This window comes from Hyposmocoma kahamanoa, unplaced genomic scaffold (genome assembly GCF_003589595.1).
Source record: "Hyposmocoma kahamanoa isolate Upper Pololo Valley unplaced genomic scaffold, ASM358959v1 226, whole genome shotgun sequence".
Taxonomy (NCBI): Eukaryota; Metazoa; Arthropoda; class Insecta; order Lepidoptera; family Cosmopterigidae; genus Hyposmocoma; species Hyposmocoma kahamanoa.
Window position 1 is genome coordinate 1200429 of NW_020653745.1, and position 16154 is coordinate 1216582.

The following is a 16154-nucleotide window of genomic DNA, read 5'->3' on the forward strand; positions in this document are numbered from 1 at the left end:
AGGTTTTTTGGCCTTAGAGATTCGTATGGCCTACATTTATTTCCCTCGTGAGTTTGGGTATAATTTGTGGTGGTCTATACGCGAGTCCGTCACACCCACAACACAGGGTTTCCCTGGTATGACGCTGTGAATGTGATTGTAACTCAATAATGTTCTTCTTATCCAAAGCAAACCTGGAGCTATACCTACGGGCCTTATTTGAACATTCCACAAATGTTTTGGGTATCAAATTAACATCCAAAATGTTACTTACAGATAAAGTCCTTGATGGTCTGCGAGCCGGAGTCCAAAATATCAGTAGGGTTGACCCTAATCTTGCACTGCTTGACAAAGGGCATGTCGGGCAACTTGGCCCACTCGCCACCGCCGCTGGTCGAGCAGTGGATGTCGATGGAAATGGAGTTCTCGTAAGCCCGAATGACGCGTTGGACCTCATTCTCTTGGTACGCGTCCGTAAAGTCAGATAGGGAAAATGTACCATCCTGCAACAAGAAAAGAAATGGTTATTGTTTGTGCTATTAAATGACATTGATAATGTCGTTGTAACTGTTCAAATGAAAAAAGACCAATGTAAAGTTAAAAGACGGCGTGGTCGATGCGTTTGTATAGTTAATGCCTATTTACTCTAGTCATGAAGACATAGTACAGGAAACATAGGTGGTTGTTAAGTCAATGTCAAAGTCAAAATCGAATTATCTTATTTCATGGCAAATTCTGAATATCCAAAGTAATGTTATTAAAGAAGAGTATACATTGCCTCTTATATGAATTTGTGACTTTGTGAAGACGACTATCAATAATAGTTAGTTTATTTTTAACGGACTTTAAAAAAAAGGTGGAGCTTCTCAATTAAAATGTAGTTTTTTTGTTGTATTTATGTTACGCGATAACTCCATTTGCGAACCGATTTTGATGATTCTTTGTTTGTTAGAAAGAGTGTACATCACTACTGGTCCCATTTAAATTTGAAGAAAATATTCCACCTGAATCTGGCTGAATCCGGTTTCGCGCAGTTTCCGGTAACCGATTTCAATGAAATTTGGCAAATAGATGTAAATCCACGAACTTTTGAGATGGGTTTTTTAGTACACTGTCAGTACAGAGTACTAAAGAACCCATCTCAAAAGTTCGTGGCAATAATAGTCACAGCAGATTATTATTCCTCATGTTAATATTATATCTGTTACTTTTTTCATAAAAAAAATACTATTCTTGTTGACATAAATTACATTTTCATAAATGTAATGGTACGCTAGTGTGAGAATGTTTGTTCTTTAAACTTATTTCTTAAAGATAGTCTGGGGCAAAGATTCTATTGACATCGGCGGCATTGCCCCGAAACAAAATGCTGTATGTCATTAAATTGTGAAAGTAGCTGAAGAAAACTAACCTAGCGGTTTTGACTTCTTGTGTTTGACTTGAAGTGTTCGTGACACACAATGACATGAGGTTGGAATGGTCCTTAATGTCTAGTAGACCAAAAGAGGAAAGATGATGGGTAAACTAAATTTTAAAGTTCCTGCACACATTGCCCGAAATGTATTCTGTGGAAAACCGACTTGGCTGGCCATTTTTCTACAGTTTCTGATAGCTCCACCACGCTTAAGGCGTCAGTGGTACGCCGATGTTCTGGTGTGAATAATGTTTCTTAAATTAGGTCCATACATTTTGATATATACTTCAGGCAAACTGATGGAATTTCTAAATGCAATGGTTTAAAATGTACGTGTTCTTCGGACAAGTGGTCTTGTGAATTTGATACTGACTCATAATGGGTCAACCATGAAAGGGTTGTAAACCTAACAAGCCGTGACTAGGTTCATGGCAGTAAAACAGAAAACTCAGTTCCACAAATTTATTTAAAATCAGTTAAAGAGAAGATAAGGTAACAAAGAAGGCTGTAATAATAAAAGGTATATATAGAAAACACGTACATTATTGCACACACTCCCTAACTTGATGGATATTTAGATATTAAGTAGACACTCACCTCAAAAGGGCCGAGTTATACTGAATTACAGATATATATTCATAAAGACATGATAATGCTGTAGGGGTTATAAACTCATTAAAATTGGCACATGATTTTGTATTTAGTAATGATTATAAACTTAGTAAAGGAATAAAAATTAGACGCGATTGAATTTTAACAGCTCCGTACGCTGTCGCGATCGAGCAGAGAGTGACATTGGAACGAAATAAAATCAGAATGCGACGCAAAAGAACTATGGAACAATTCAAAATTTAAATTTAAGTACGAGTGGCCAGGAACCGGAAAAAGGCGATACAAAGGTGGGATGACGATGTAAGGAGGTCACACCGTCACAACCAGACCCAACAGATCTCCACTTGTTACATTTCTAATACGATTCCGTCTTTAATCATGTGTGCTGTACTGTATTAACCGAATTTTTAATTCAGGTATCATTTTGAATGGCACTAAATCTTATATAAATTTGCACATTCAGGACTTTGGAATAGAGGTAAAAAGAAATTCGCACCGTCCTCACGTTACGTTTTCTATCAACATTTATCTATTTCAGCAGACTATTACCGAAATCATCCAAATTCTTTACCGCTCCACGGAATTAGGTTATCCTGCAGAAGTGCCCGGATATTGGACCCAAAGCGAGCAATCCGTAAGGCTCGTCCCACGCGTGATTTGTCGGGTATTACGAATTTATCACCGCTGCCTCTTTTGGATACAGGTGTAACGCGTTGGTGTTTATTTTAGCCCGAAAATTGTTTACGGAAACCAGTGCTTGAGGTACGTGAGAAGGCTCTGGAGATAGATTTTTTTAAGCCGCATAAACCCATGCTTAACAAACAATCCCGGGATGTAAGTCTTTTGTATTATTATAAATCTTATTTAATGTATTTTTTTTATAAAATCAAGTGACGAGACGAACAAGTCGCGCGCCTGATGGTAAGCGACACGTCTATCCATAACAGTTGCAGTGTCACTCAGAGTTTTAAATCGCAAAGATCTTAGGGCACTGCCACTGCGCTCGTCACTCTGAAACATAAGTTGACAAATCTCATGTGCCTGTGATTTCACCAGCACCCTTACCATTCAAAATCGAAACGGAGTAATTGGTAAGGTGGCAGTACTTCCCTGGACGAACTCTTTGATAAGGTCCTCTACCGTTACTAGAATACATATTTAACATGTTTATTTTAAATATTAGACATAACTGGTTGACTTTACCATCCAAGTCAGTCATCGGTTTGTTTGAAAACAGTATACTCGATTTAGATACAAAAAATAGACTCCTATGTGTGACGATCGAGAAAATCTAACAAGTAGATATGTTTATTACGGTTACCATACCAGTCTGACACGTAAAGGTCCCGTGTTCGATTCCCGTGCCGGAGAAATATTTTTATGGCCTATATGTATTTCCTCGTGAGTTTGAGTGTAATTTGTGGTTGTCTATGTGTGTGGCCATGGCACCAGCGATATCAGGTTTCCTCAGTGCGGGGCTACGAGTGTGCGTGCGTTATTAATATTCAAATTCAAATTCAAAATCATTTATTTCAGACTACAATGGAGTCCATAGTTCTAAGTTAACAAATTATAATTCAGTTTCGTCAAGAATATACAATAAAAATAAGTCAAAAATAACAAGATATACGTATGTAAATTATTTAGTTAGCTCTATTAGTATTCATAAAACTAACTAAACAATTCACATAGTCATATGTAGGCCAATCAAATGACAAATGATTGGGCAATCAACCCGCGCAGCCACACAGCGAAGAATGTCATTGGTGCTGCCACGGACACGGCTTAGCATCGAGGCAGCTCTCTTCCTGAGAATGGCATGGAAGCCATCCGTATGAGCAGCCGCGAACATACCTGATGCACTGCAGTATCGCGGCAACCCCAGCAACATCCTAAACGCGTTATTAATATTATTATGTTCTTAATTTCTATTGTCTTTGTTTGTTGTATCAAATCAAATAAGGTAATTTTGATGTTTATGACTAACACAATTCAAAAACTATTGATGCCGTTTCACAGAAGACTAACATAAAACTAGACTAGTATAAAATTAGCTTCGACCCAGATAGTAAGTCATAAAAAACAGAAACCAATTTTTCACTCGAATACAAAAACACGATGCTAATAATAGAAAGCCCTTAGACATCGTGAAACGGAATTTACCGCACCCAAAATCAAATATTGTAAATTTCATCAATATGCGAAATGTTGTTAGGTAGTTGAAAACATTTTAACCTCAAAATGGTGGAATAGGAACGTGCAATCTACAATTATATAGGGGCCTAATTATGTCTAATAGAAACCAAAATAGTTTATTTCTACTATCACAAATTACAAAATTCTTGTTACATATATGATAGCTAGTTGTATTAGCTAATTAGTATATATATATAATAGCCTGTGCTATAGCTTCCCGGCCCCCCACCACGGAAATAATTATGACTTAGAACGTAAGCACTTAACAATTAACAAAAGGTATGTCTGGCGTGTGAGTGTGTGTTCTCAAGTACTCTTTCGGTTTCGTCACAATTCTGTATCTTAAGCCATTTCGTTATTTTATTTTTGCTTAGGTTCTTACGTGAATTTACTATATTTAATTTTTATTTACAAAATTCCCACTCTCACTCTTAACTTAAAATGATAGAACCTCGACGCAAAGGCGGTACTAACCATATTGTCTAACATATTGTATAGGATCTTCTAGCTGTGGATACTCTAATATAATTATAAATATGTATACTTGAGTGTTGTTGAAGTACAGTGTGGAGAATATAAATTTAACGAACAGAGAGAACATCTGCATCTTGATAAAGTTGCACCGTGAGAAATCTTCGCGGCTTAAACAAGCATACTTTCAAATAAATAAAAATAAAGGCAGGTTCGTGGTATATAAAGCTATTGTCTTTAAGAAGCATCTTATTGCTTGCATTATTAACCGGCTTCAAAAAAGGAGGAGGTTCTCAGTTTGACTGTAATGTTTTTTGTATGTATACATGCATACAAAACAAATTATAGTCGTATACATACGTATGTTACGTGATAACTCTTTGTGAACGGATTTTGATGATTCTTCTTTTGTTAGAAAGAGGATACCTCAGTGTTAGTTCCATTTAAATTTGAAGAAAATATCCCACCTCTAAGGTTGGCAAACTAGGGGACGAATGACTTTCGAACTCGGTTTTTTTAGTACTCTGTACTGAGATTATTTTTATTACAACCTCATTAATTTTTCTTTACGTCCCACTTGTTCCCCAGATTCTTCTAACCAAAAAACTATGTAATCATATAGATTACCAACAAAGCTAGAGCGATGGCTAAATTCGAACGTATGTAAAATGGATTTTGTATTGTTACAAGTTGCTCTATGGACATGACATAACCCAATCATAGCGGTAAATTCGCCGCCATATTGGTCCGGTTGCCGATGCCTCTGGCGTCGGAAATTAAAATTGCTAACGAACTTATTACGTGACCGGATTCCCTCCGGAATCTTTACCAAAGACTGTGTCCATTTGAAATGTTCGAATATTGGTTTGGTATTTAATTTATTAAGCACACCGTTTGACTGACTAAATGTTTTTGCTGCGAATATAACATCACAACACCACAATCTATGACCCTTCTTCATATTAAGTTTAAAGATACAACTAACGCCAATAGATGGCGTTAATTGTATCTTAAAACACGCAAGCAAGTTGTTGACAACATATTTTATTGCATAAAAGCGGAGGTGTTTTGTATATCGATTCGATTAGATTTCTTGATTAGAATGGCACGCTATTGTGCTTCCACGCCTGTAGGACGGCTAACTGAAAGCTTTATTATACTCGAGCCACAAGATGGTGATTTTTAACCGACTTCAAAAAGGAGGAAGTTCTCAATTCGACTGCATGTTCTTTTTTGTATGTATGTTACTGTATTTGTGAACCAATTTTCATGATTCTTTTTTTGTTGGAAAGGGGGTACTTCCATAGTGGTCCCATTTCATTTTGAAGAAAATCATCCACCTCGAAGGGTGGCTGTTCACGCATTAAGATTCACTTTTATAAATAGCGCCTAACTTTAATTTAGGAGCAATTAATTTAATGGTTGATTTTGCTATTTCTTCCATTCAAGGCGTTTTTCTCTGAATATACTTTGAGTAGTGTCGTAGTGAGAACCTATTTTTATTATTTCCAGCGCCAAGTCCTGTATAGTGGCGAACTAGGGGATATTTCAATAAAACTTAGCAAATAGACGGTCGGTTTTTTTAGTACTCTGTGCGGAGATTATTGAACTTAATAATAATTGTCATTGCAGAACACAAATATTTATCTATACTAAAAATAATCTACGATGATCCGTGTGACAGTTTATAAAAATCTACAAAGTATCACGTTGTAACGACGTGTACTAATTTACGTATTTCTAGAAAAAAACATTTGTTTCTAAATTCATTCCTTTTACGACAACTTGCAAATGTTACTTCATTACACTGCATTTGCTAGAGATGAGGTATATCGATAAAACGTTTTAAATAATTTAATGAATAAATGTATAGTGTGTATATTAATTCTTAAAGTACTAATTTTAATCATATGCAATAAATTGACATGTCAGTGTTATTAGTTTTTTGAAATCAATAATTTGAAGATATGACATAATGTTTTTTGAAACTAAAATATCCATTGAAATAGCATTTAAATTATAGTTGTGTGTTTAATGCCTTCTATATAATCTAAAACACCTTACATATACATCATTCAGAATAGAAAAATAAATATAGATACAAAAAATTATGTTTTAACAATCTCAGTGCAGAGTACTAAAAAAACCGACAGTAAACTAAGCGAAACCGGATTTTTTTAAAGTTCAAATGTGAGTATGCATTTGACCTCCATCTTACCTGATTGAAAGTAACGATGAGGTCGCCAGTGGAGCATGCACACCTAAATAATGCCTTTACTCCCGTCTTTAAAAGGTCCAAGTTATAACGTTCAGGGAACAAGCCTGCAGGCAGGGAATTTCACCCCATAGCCGTTCGGCATATTAATGTGGAAGAGTAACGCTTTCTGCGAATCCTTGGAATATCCACAACATAGGGATGGAAGTCAACCCTACGCCTAGTGATGAAAATGGGAAGGCGGAATTAAATCGTGTAATTCCATCGCACAGCACTCTCCGTGATATATCCTGTAAAATGCCTATCAGCAGGCAACTTTACGGCGGTGTTCAAAGCTCTGCAGCTTTGCCTCTACTAATTCTGAGTCACCTATAAGCCTTTTGGCACGCTTGTCAATTGAATCCAAGCATTCACCCCTGGTAAATCCGTGTAACACGAGTGAAACGGCCCGTTACTTCTTATGCACTGGTTTATTCCACGCTTGTGGTGTAGCAACACGCGCCTGACTACTTACATACTAATCCCTTAGTTTGCCACCCTTAGAAGTGGAATGTTTTCTTCAAATTTACCGAGCTACCCTTTCCAACATAAAAGAATTATCAAAATCGGTTCACAAATGCCGGAACAATAACACACGCACAAAAAAATACCCTCGCATTGAGAACCTTCTCTTTATCTCCTCCATATCCCTAATTTAATAATAAAAAAAAAATAGTGAACCATCAAGAAATTTAGTGAGAATAATTCTGCTTACTTCAACCGTGGTTTTATGATTTGACGAAGGAACATAAATTTCTAACCCTAACTGAGTCAGTTATTAGTATTCAGTTTCAAGGGTTGAGGACCTAAGCCAATAAATCTTCGACGAAAGGACCCTTAAGTGAAATTGATTCGGAATAGCCAGATTATGTAAAATCCGTTATTACTTATAGATATAGTTACTGCTGCAGAGGTAATAAAGCTGTTCTAGAAATTTATTTAACCACTGCGCACTGATTCAAAAAGAGCGGAACGAGTTTGAAGCCACTGATTTTTACTTCAACGCCAATTTAATCAGAGTAGTTCTTGGCTGTCTTTTTTTTTCTAGGTTTCACAAGCATTAGAGCTCCTTCAGAAAGAGTTCGGCCAGGGAAGTACTGCCACTATTACCTATTTCTGTCCCAAGCTGTAAAGTGAGCATCAATGGATTCCAAACAAAGGGCCCAATTTTTAGACAAATGGAAAGCTCTTAACTTTGGAAATTGGTATTTGAAACTTGATAGGCTTAATAGGATTTTAGATTTCTCTACTACGGTCTTTAAAAAGATGTGCCTTTCAAGCTATTTATTAATAGGAAAAATAATAAACCCTCTACTCGTTATATAAACTATGGCAATTATTAACCGATTTTATACAGGCTACCACTTTTTAGTCTACTTTGAATGTTGTAAAAGTGATAGTAACTTTAGTAGCAGTAGAGTTGCTTGTGAAAAAGAGCCCATGGAAGTACTGCCTAACCTTACCTATTTCTGCCTCCAAGCAGTAATACATTATTGCGTTCCGATTTTGAAGGAAGCTGGTGAAATTGCAGGCACATGGGGCTTGTCAACTAATGTATCAGGGTGACAGGCGTGGTGGTAGTATCCCTTTGCGTTTTAAAGCTCTGAGTGGTTTTGCAACTGTTGCGGACAGGCGTGTCGCTTTCCACCAGGCCCACAAATTGTTAAAAAAAGAATATGTTATAATAAAATTTCTTGGTTTTCATACAAATGTTACATTTCATAAATTAAGCTTACCATAAATAAACATAAGAAATCATATTTCAAGAGTTTGGACTCTGTTTAACAACACATTAAGTCTGAGAAGACGTCCTTCCCTCCATCAAAACAAACAAATCCCTTAACCATGCAAATCATCTTCCCTCTCCCTCGAAAGACAATTCCGAAGGACAACAGCTGAACATCGAAACACCATTAGAATAATAACTTTACCCAATCCACGTAAAATACAGGTTACGTTTGTTAACCTCAATTTAGGCCCTAAATTGCGAGCTTATCTCCGTACCCATGAATACTTAATTGTTGAGTAAAATACCCTTAATTTTCTTACTCTAGATTACAGGTTACATTTGTTATACTTTGAATAAAATATGTCCGAAAAGAACATTTAATTTATTTGTCAAATTGAAAAATTGAAAAGTGAATTCTACACGCCATATAAATGCCAACCTTTATAAAAAGTTGAAGAAGAAAACTAAATTCATCTGCTGCTTTAAAGGTGTTAACCTAGAAGTAAGTAAATTTCGATCAATTTGTAGAACTTCATTGCAAAGCGTTCTATCTTTTTTTTTAATTAAATGGACTTGCTCTTGACCACTACTCTGGAGCAAAGATAGGATCTACGATGGAACGAACTCGCCCAGAAGATATTCGAGTTGTATGTGCTTGGGAACACAGTCGCAGGCACGGAATTCCAAAGCGCTTAGTACGCCTGAAGGGATTATCGACCAAGTAAGGATATTCGTCTGGACGTGTGATGTTAAAAGGGGGAGGGCGAGATAAGCTGATGGAGCTCATGTCAATCATTGTGTCATTGGTTTACCCGCTCACGCGATGCGCTCCTCCTACCGCAAAATGGCGGCTATTTGGTTTCGCAAATTAGAAAAGGATTCAGTATAAATACAAGTTTTTATAAATAAAAATTATTATTCTGTATTGCTAAATAAATACCCTCCGTGCTACCAACAAAAACATCTCAAATAAAATGCAGTAATACACCGCAAATCCTGCACTTAAAAAGCTCTAATGAAATTTTTGGTGTACTGGGATAAACATGATAATATTCCGTTTGAGTGTTTCTAACGTTTACCATGAAATCACTCCTTAAAGTATAGTTTATAAACATTTATAACTGCCTCCGTGGCCGAACGGTTACCATGCCGGACTGCCACGCAGAGGTCCCAGGTTCGATTCCCGGGCCGGGAGAAATACTTGTACGGCTTACATTTATTTCTCTCGTGAGTTTGGGTGTAATTTGTGGTTGTCTATGTGTGTATCCATGGCACCCGCGATACAGGGTTTCCCTAGTGCGGGGCTATGTTGAGTGTGTGCGTGTGTGCGTTATTATTATTATTATTATTATTTATATTCAGGGTAAACTTAAAAAACGCTACTTACGGTATGTTTTCAATAAATAAACACCGAAATCACCAGCCCAAACAATAACACACACAATTGTCGTGACGTATTGTTGAAGTTGTTTATTTTTTTAAATGACAGACCCAGGCATTAAAAACTTTATGGTTTGCTAGAGTAGTTACCGAAATAGCAATTAATATTAGTTTTTATACCTGTTATAACTTCCATATCCGATAAATCGGTATAAAATCATCACCGGCACATCTAGGTGTGGTATGCGTCAACGGCTGCATGTATCGCGTGAGAGCGGTTACAAAATAGCTATCAATACTTTCGAAGTCATAATAAGTTAATAAAATAATGGTCCAAGGCATAAGGCTGGGACTTGAGAAATTGTGCTAGCGGGGTCACATCACATTGCTGTTCGTAGCTACGGTTAAACGTAAGAATGGAATTTTTGGGCTTTAAAATAATGATCACCTACCTGCATTATCCAGGAGCCATTTCCCGCAAAAGTATATCCTGCGTGCACAAGGTGCCGGTGTCTAGTAAATGAGCTGAGCAGATTTCGCATGCACTGCATCAGCGTGTTCATCTGAGGGTGGATCAGAATCTCTGTCACCAGATTTTCTGATGCGAACTGAATCAATCTTTCTCCTGTAACAAACAAAAATACAACTTGATAACGCAAACAATTTGTTAAGTAGTCGGTGGGTTACATTTATGTTTCTTTAGGCTTCTTTATCAGTGATATTAATAAATAAGCGTATGCACTCTCTGATTGGTTATCTGGGATAGTATTACCGTTTACAATGCATAATATTGCTTACAATTATTATTGTAGTTAGTCCCTTGTTGGGCGCCAAATTCAAGTTATAATAATAGTTACATCTATTACTCGTTTTTCCAGCAAAAAAAATAAAACTATAGCTTGAGTACGATATGCTACATTTCTCAAACACGTATAAAATGATCTTAAATCTTAAATAAGATCCCCAGATAGGTGCCTATAAAAGTTCCATCAAAAATCCGAACGTAGCGTTTAAAAGAAGAAAACGTAAGTAATCCTACGTGCCAAGAATAACAGAGAAAAATTCAGTTTACTATGTCGTCACGTAGTGTAATTCAATTAGATTACTAGAGAATCTAAGTTTGCATCTATTCTTGTCACGCTTCGGAGACAACACGTATTCAAACACAGCTTTCATACTTTTTGTTGAATACTACACTTATGTTCTTCCATAGAATATAATACTTAAAACAACGGTCACACAAAGGTGACACAAAGGTCGAACAACATAAAGAAAAATCCTCCGATCTGGCTGGACCAGCCACTTTAACTTCGAACCAGAGGCAGCGTGTGTTGCCCCACCGCTCTTATCAACTGAGCTGAGAATTGTTAAAGATCTTTGTCATCATCATCAACCCTCAGACGAGGTTTTAGGCCGTTGTTCACACGTTTTCCGAGGGTTGTGAACCTTTTTCGACCTGCAAGTTTCAGCACGATATTTTCCTTCACCGAAAAGTTTATGATAAATTTCAAATAAATCAGAGGTGCGAGCCCGGATTCGAACCCACGACCTTCTGCTTGAGAGGCGGTACGTCGCACCATTAGGCTACCACGACTTCAAAGATCTTTGTATTGTGTTTAAAATGCTTTTGTTTCGTCAGCGCCACCTTTGAGAAACTTAAGGAAGTTTCCTCAGTCTGTCAGGTACCTTTACAGCTACCAGAGGCTGACGATAGATGGCGCTATATTAAATGCAATATTTGTAGCCTCGGTGTGGCAACAGACACTGGTTCGTGTTCAGTCAGGTCGAAGGCTTCTTTGCGTTGTCGTAGTATCTTTTTTTTTCTATCAATAATAATAACAAACTGAGGAGTATTTTCAAAAAGTTATATAATATTGGGTCTACTAGAAAGTCCGGAATATTCCACACTTATATCATTGACTTACTGCCCCTTCGCATACTACGGCAAAGGAATGTAATACACTACCGGTATCTGTGGTTACCGAAAGTTGCAATTTAGTGCTATTCTAGCCTAGAGTGAATAGGTATATACTAGACAGACAGACGCATAGTAAGGCCGGCTACAAAGTCGCTTAACGTCTGGTTATACTGTGCCTAAGCGAGTGTTACTTTTACATTAAAAACTAGTTATAAAGATTCTAGTTCTATTTATTTAGAAAGTATCTTTTCAATCGACTTCAAAAAAGGAGGAAGCTCTCAATTTGGCTGTATTTTTGTTGTATGTATGTTACGCTATAACTGTGAACCGATTCTATTTTTGTTGGAAACAGGGTACCTCAGTACTCGCGCGCTTTCCCGTAACCGATTTCAATAAATCTTGACAAATAGATGTAATTCCATGAAGTTGTCAAGTCGGTTTTTTTTAAGTTACAATTATTTATAACACGAGGTGACGGGACCAACAAATCGTGTGCCTGGTAGTAAGCGACCGCATTGCCACTCGAGGCTTTAAATCGCAAAGATCTGAGGGATCACTGCGACTGCTCGTGTCACCCTCAAACGTAATTTGACAAGTCTTATGTGCCTTAGATTTCACCAGCACCCTTAACTCTTTAAAATTGGAACGCATTAATGTTGATATTACTGCTTGGCGGCAGAAGGGAGTACATCCCTGGACGACTCTTTTACAAGGAGTTCTACTGATACGAAACTTGTTCGTTCCTTTATTTCTGCTTCTTTAACTTTTACTTCCCGCTGTTTATAATTTTTTCTGGTACTTAGCCTTACCTTGCCTTAGTCATTACTTATTTTCATGAACAATATATCTCACAGTATTCACGCAACAAATAGGTCTCAGAATGTAACACGGTTGGCCATAAATCTTTCAGATACAACCTTGACCTCGTCAGGCAAAGCTGAATAAATGGCACAAAGAGAATAAAAGTCGAGGTTCGTCGAAAAAAGGCAACAATCAACGCATAGGAATGGAGAGATCGGTATTCGGTACTATATTTTACGCAAAATATATATTCTTTTGGGTTGTGGAGAATGACTGACTGGATTTTAATTACAAAAACTTGGAATGTTGAAACTCAGAATTGCCGGTTTTCATCACCGGGTTCTACCCTTATGTTATAAGTATTCCAAGGATTCGAACGATGCCTTCCGATTTCAGATTTACCTATGTGGCGAACGGCGATTTAGTTTAATTATTATTGATATGACTTATTTCCTGAACGCTATAACTTAGACCTTTTCAAGGCGAGAGTGAATAGGCATTATTTAGGTGTGCGTGCTACACGTCGACCTCATCGTCACTTTCCATCAGGTGAGATGGAGGTCAAATGCGCACGTATAATCATAATTCAAAAAAATGTTTTTTCAAAGTACAGTCGGCTTAAGCTACAAACAGAAGTTGGGGCCAACCTATTAAGTAATTAAATTTTGTGTCAGAAGGCTCTTCGTGAGTTAACTGAGACGTAATGTTTTTTTTGTAAAGGACTGAATGTAAAAGAGAAAAAAATTCAAATTAACGTGCACATGACTGACATAGAAAGTGTGTTTCTGTGAATAGGTGCGTGTTTATGTTTGTAAATATATTTAATATATGATAACTGCCTCCGTGGCCGAACAGTAACCATGCCACGCCTGTCCATAACAGTTGCAGTGCCACTCTGAGCTTTAAATTGCAAAGATCTGAGGGGCATTGCCACTGCGCCCGTCACTCTGAGACTTAAGTTGACAGGTCCCATGTCTCTGAGTGGCACTGCATCTGCTGTGGACAGGCGTGTCGCGTCATTCACTTGATATCATAATAAAAAAAAACCGTTATTCAGTTCGAAAATTTGACAATCGAATTTAATATCTTCTGTTACAATAGTGAAACATAGGTTTGCATTAATATAAGACAGAACTGATTGATGAATGTACCATCTTAATCAACCGTGACCACTAAACCTGTAAAGAAAAATTACAAAAAGAAAAAATATGTTCCCAATTATATAACTTATATAATATTGTCAAACTAGTTTCATAGAAGTACAAGAAACCATCAGAAATTTCATCACGGCAGAAAACTTTAATAAAACATGGAGAACGGAATGTCAATACAAAGTGAACAATACTAAACTATAACGTCGCCCATATCACATACTCGTAACTCGAAACTCGTTCGACATTCGGGTAAAATACTTGTTGTTTTACTTAACAGTTAAGGACAACTTAACGTTTCAGTTAAAGAAAAAGTTTTTTGAAGTAGACTACGTTTCTTTTAGACATTGACCAACAAAAAACCGACATCAAAGTTTGCTTATCGGGGTTTTTATTGAAACATCTATTTGCCAAGTTTTATTGACATCGGTTACTCGGAGAATGTGCGAAATAGTATTCATCCCCTAGTTTGCCACCCTTAGAGGTGGAATATTTTCTTAAAATTTAAATGAGACCAATACTGAGACGCCCTCTTGCTAACAGAAAAATCAAATCAAAATCAGCAAAATCGGTTCACAAACGTTGGAGTAGGTAACCGTGCAACATATTTACAAAAAAAAGTGAAAGTAAACTGACAATATTGACCCCTCCTACGTTAAGTGTCGTATGTCGAAATTGCCAAGTTTACAGGGGAGCGTTTTAAGGTTCTGAATTCACTGAAACGAGCATAGCACGTGACTTTAGCATTTCTCAGTTTTATCCACTCACGCGATTCATGCGTCTCTGGAAGCATACCACACCTAGAGGTGCCGGTGATGATTTTATACCGATTTATCGGATATCGAAGTTATAACAGGTAAAAGAAATTAATACTAATTGCTATTTCAGTAACTACTCTAGCAAACCATAAAGTTTTTAATGCCTGGGTCTGTCAAGTAAAAAAAATAAACAACTTTAAAAATACGTCACGACAATCGTGTGTGTGTTATTTTTTGGGTGATGTCGGTGTTTATTTATTGAAAACATACCGTAAGTTGCGTTTTTTAAGTTTACCCTGAATATAAATGTTTATAAACTATACTTTAAGGAGTAATTTCATGGTAAACATTAGAACCACTCAAACGGAATATTATCATATTTATCCAAGTACACGAAAAATTACATTAGTGCTTTTTAAGTGCAGGATTTGCGGTGTATTACTGCATTTTATTTGAGATGTTTTTGTTGTAGTACGGAGGGTATATATTTAGCAATGCAGAATAATAGTTTTTATTTTTAAAAACTTGTATTTAAACTAATCCTTTTCTAATTTGCGAAACCAAATAGCCGCCATTTTGCGATAGGATGAGCGCATCGCGTGAGCGGTTATTCGGCAAACCTTATTACTCACATAGAGTATTATAATATCCCAGATATCGGTTAGATGATCTATTAGATGATCACTCTATGTCAGTAATGACTTTGCCGAATAAAACGGAGAAATGCTAAAATCATGTGTTTTGTTCATTTCAGTAAATTCAAAACTTTAAAACGCTCTCCTGTAAACTTGGCAATTTCGACATATGATACTTTACGTAGAAATGGTCGATATAGCCGGCGACAATATAGAGCATGCACTATTCACTTTATGCTAGAATAGCACTAAATTGCAGCCTTCGGTAAACACAGATACCAGTAGTGTATTTATGACATTCCTTTGCCGTAGGATGCGAATGGGCAGTAAGTCAATTAAACAAATATGGAGTATTTCGGACTTTATACTCCACTAGTTTGTTATTATTATTAATACGATGATCGAACAGTACTTCGATCTGATTGGGCTTAAGCCAGCGATGTTGCTTTGTCGTATCGAGTAAGAATAAACGCTCAGTGGTTTTTGAGCTACAGATGCTTATATTTAGCTCTTGTATAATGCATTAAGTTAAATCAATAAGAAAAAAAATGCAATTATTTTAAAGAATCCTTAACGTAAATTTCGCCTATAAATATTCGTAACTGCAAATTACGAAAATCCCAATTACATATTTCCACTAAATAGTATTTATACTCCAATTAAATAGCCTTGAGCAATAAACTTTTGCTCAAGCCTGTCAACATTTGTTATTTTACTTTTTTCGCAATGCGACACGATTCCTAGTGGTATTCCGCCATTTGGCATTCGATTATCCGTACAGCAACCATAATTTTAACTTAAAGTAGGACTTTATATTGTGGATGGAACTGGGAATCTAATTAGGGACTTGGAAACG

At 36.7% G+C, this 16154-nt stretch overlaps 1 protein-coding gene across 1 annotated transcript in view; it reads right to left on the reverse strand.

The window, feature by feature from the left end:
* Positions 1-16154, reverse strand: part of LOC113228311 (microtubule-associated protein futsch-like) — a 272380-nt gene that overhangs the window by 32468 nt on the left and 223758 nt on the right. Inside the window, exons 3-4 of the mRNA XM_026461571.1 lie at positions 10488-10660; positions 254-482 (exon numbers count right to left, since the gene is read on the reverse strand). Coding sequence (XP_026317356.1) covers positions 254-482; positions 10488-10660 — 402 coding nt within the window. The remainder of the gene's footprint in view (positions 1-253; positions 483-10487; positions 10661-16154) is intronic.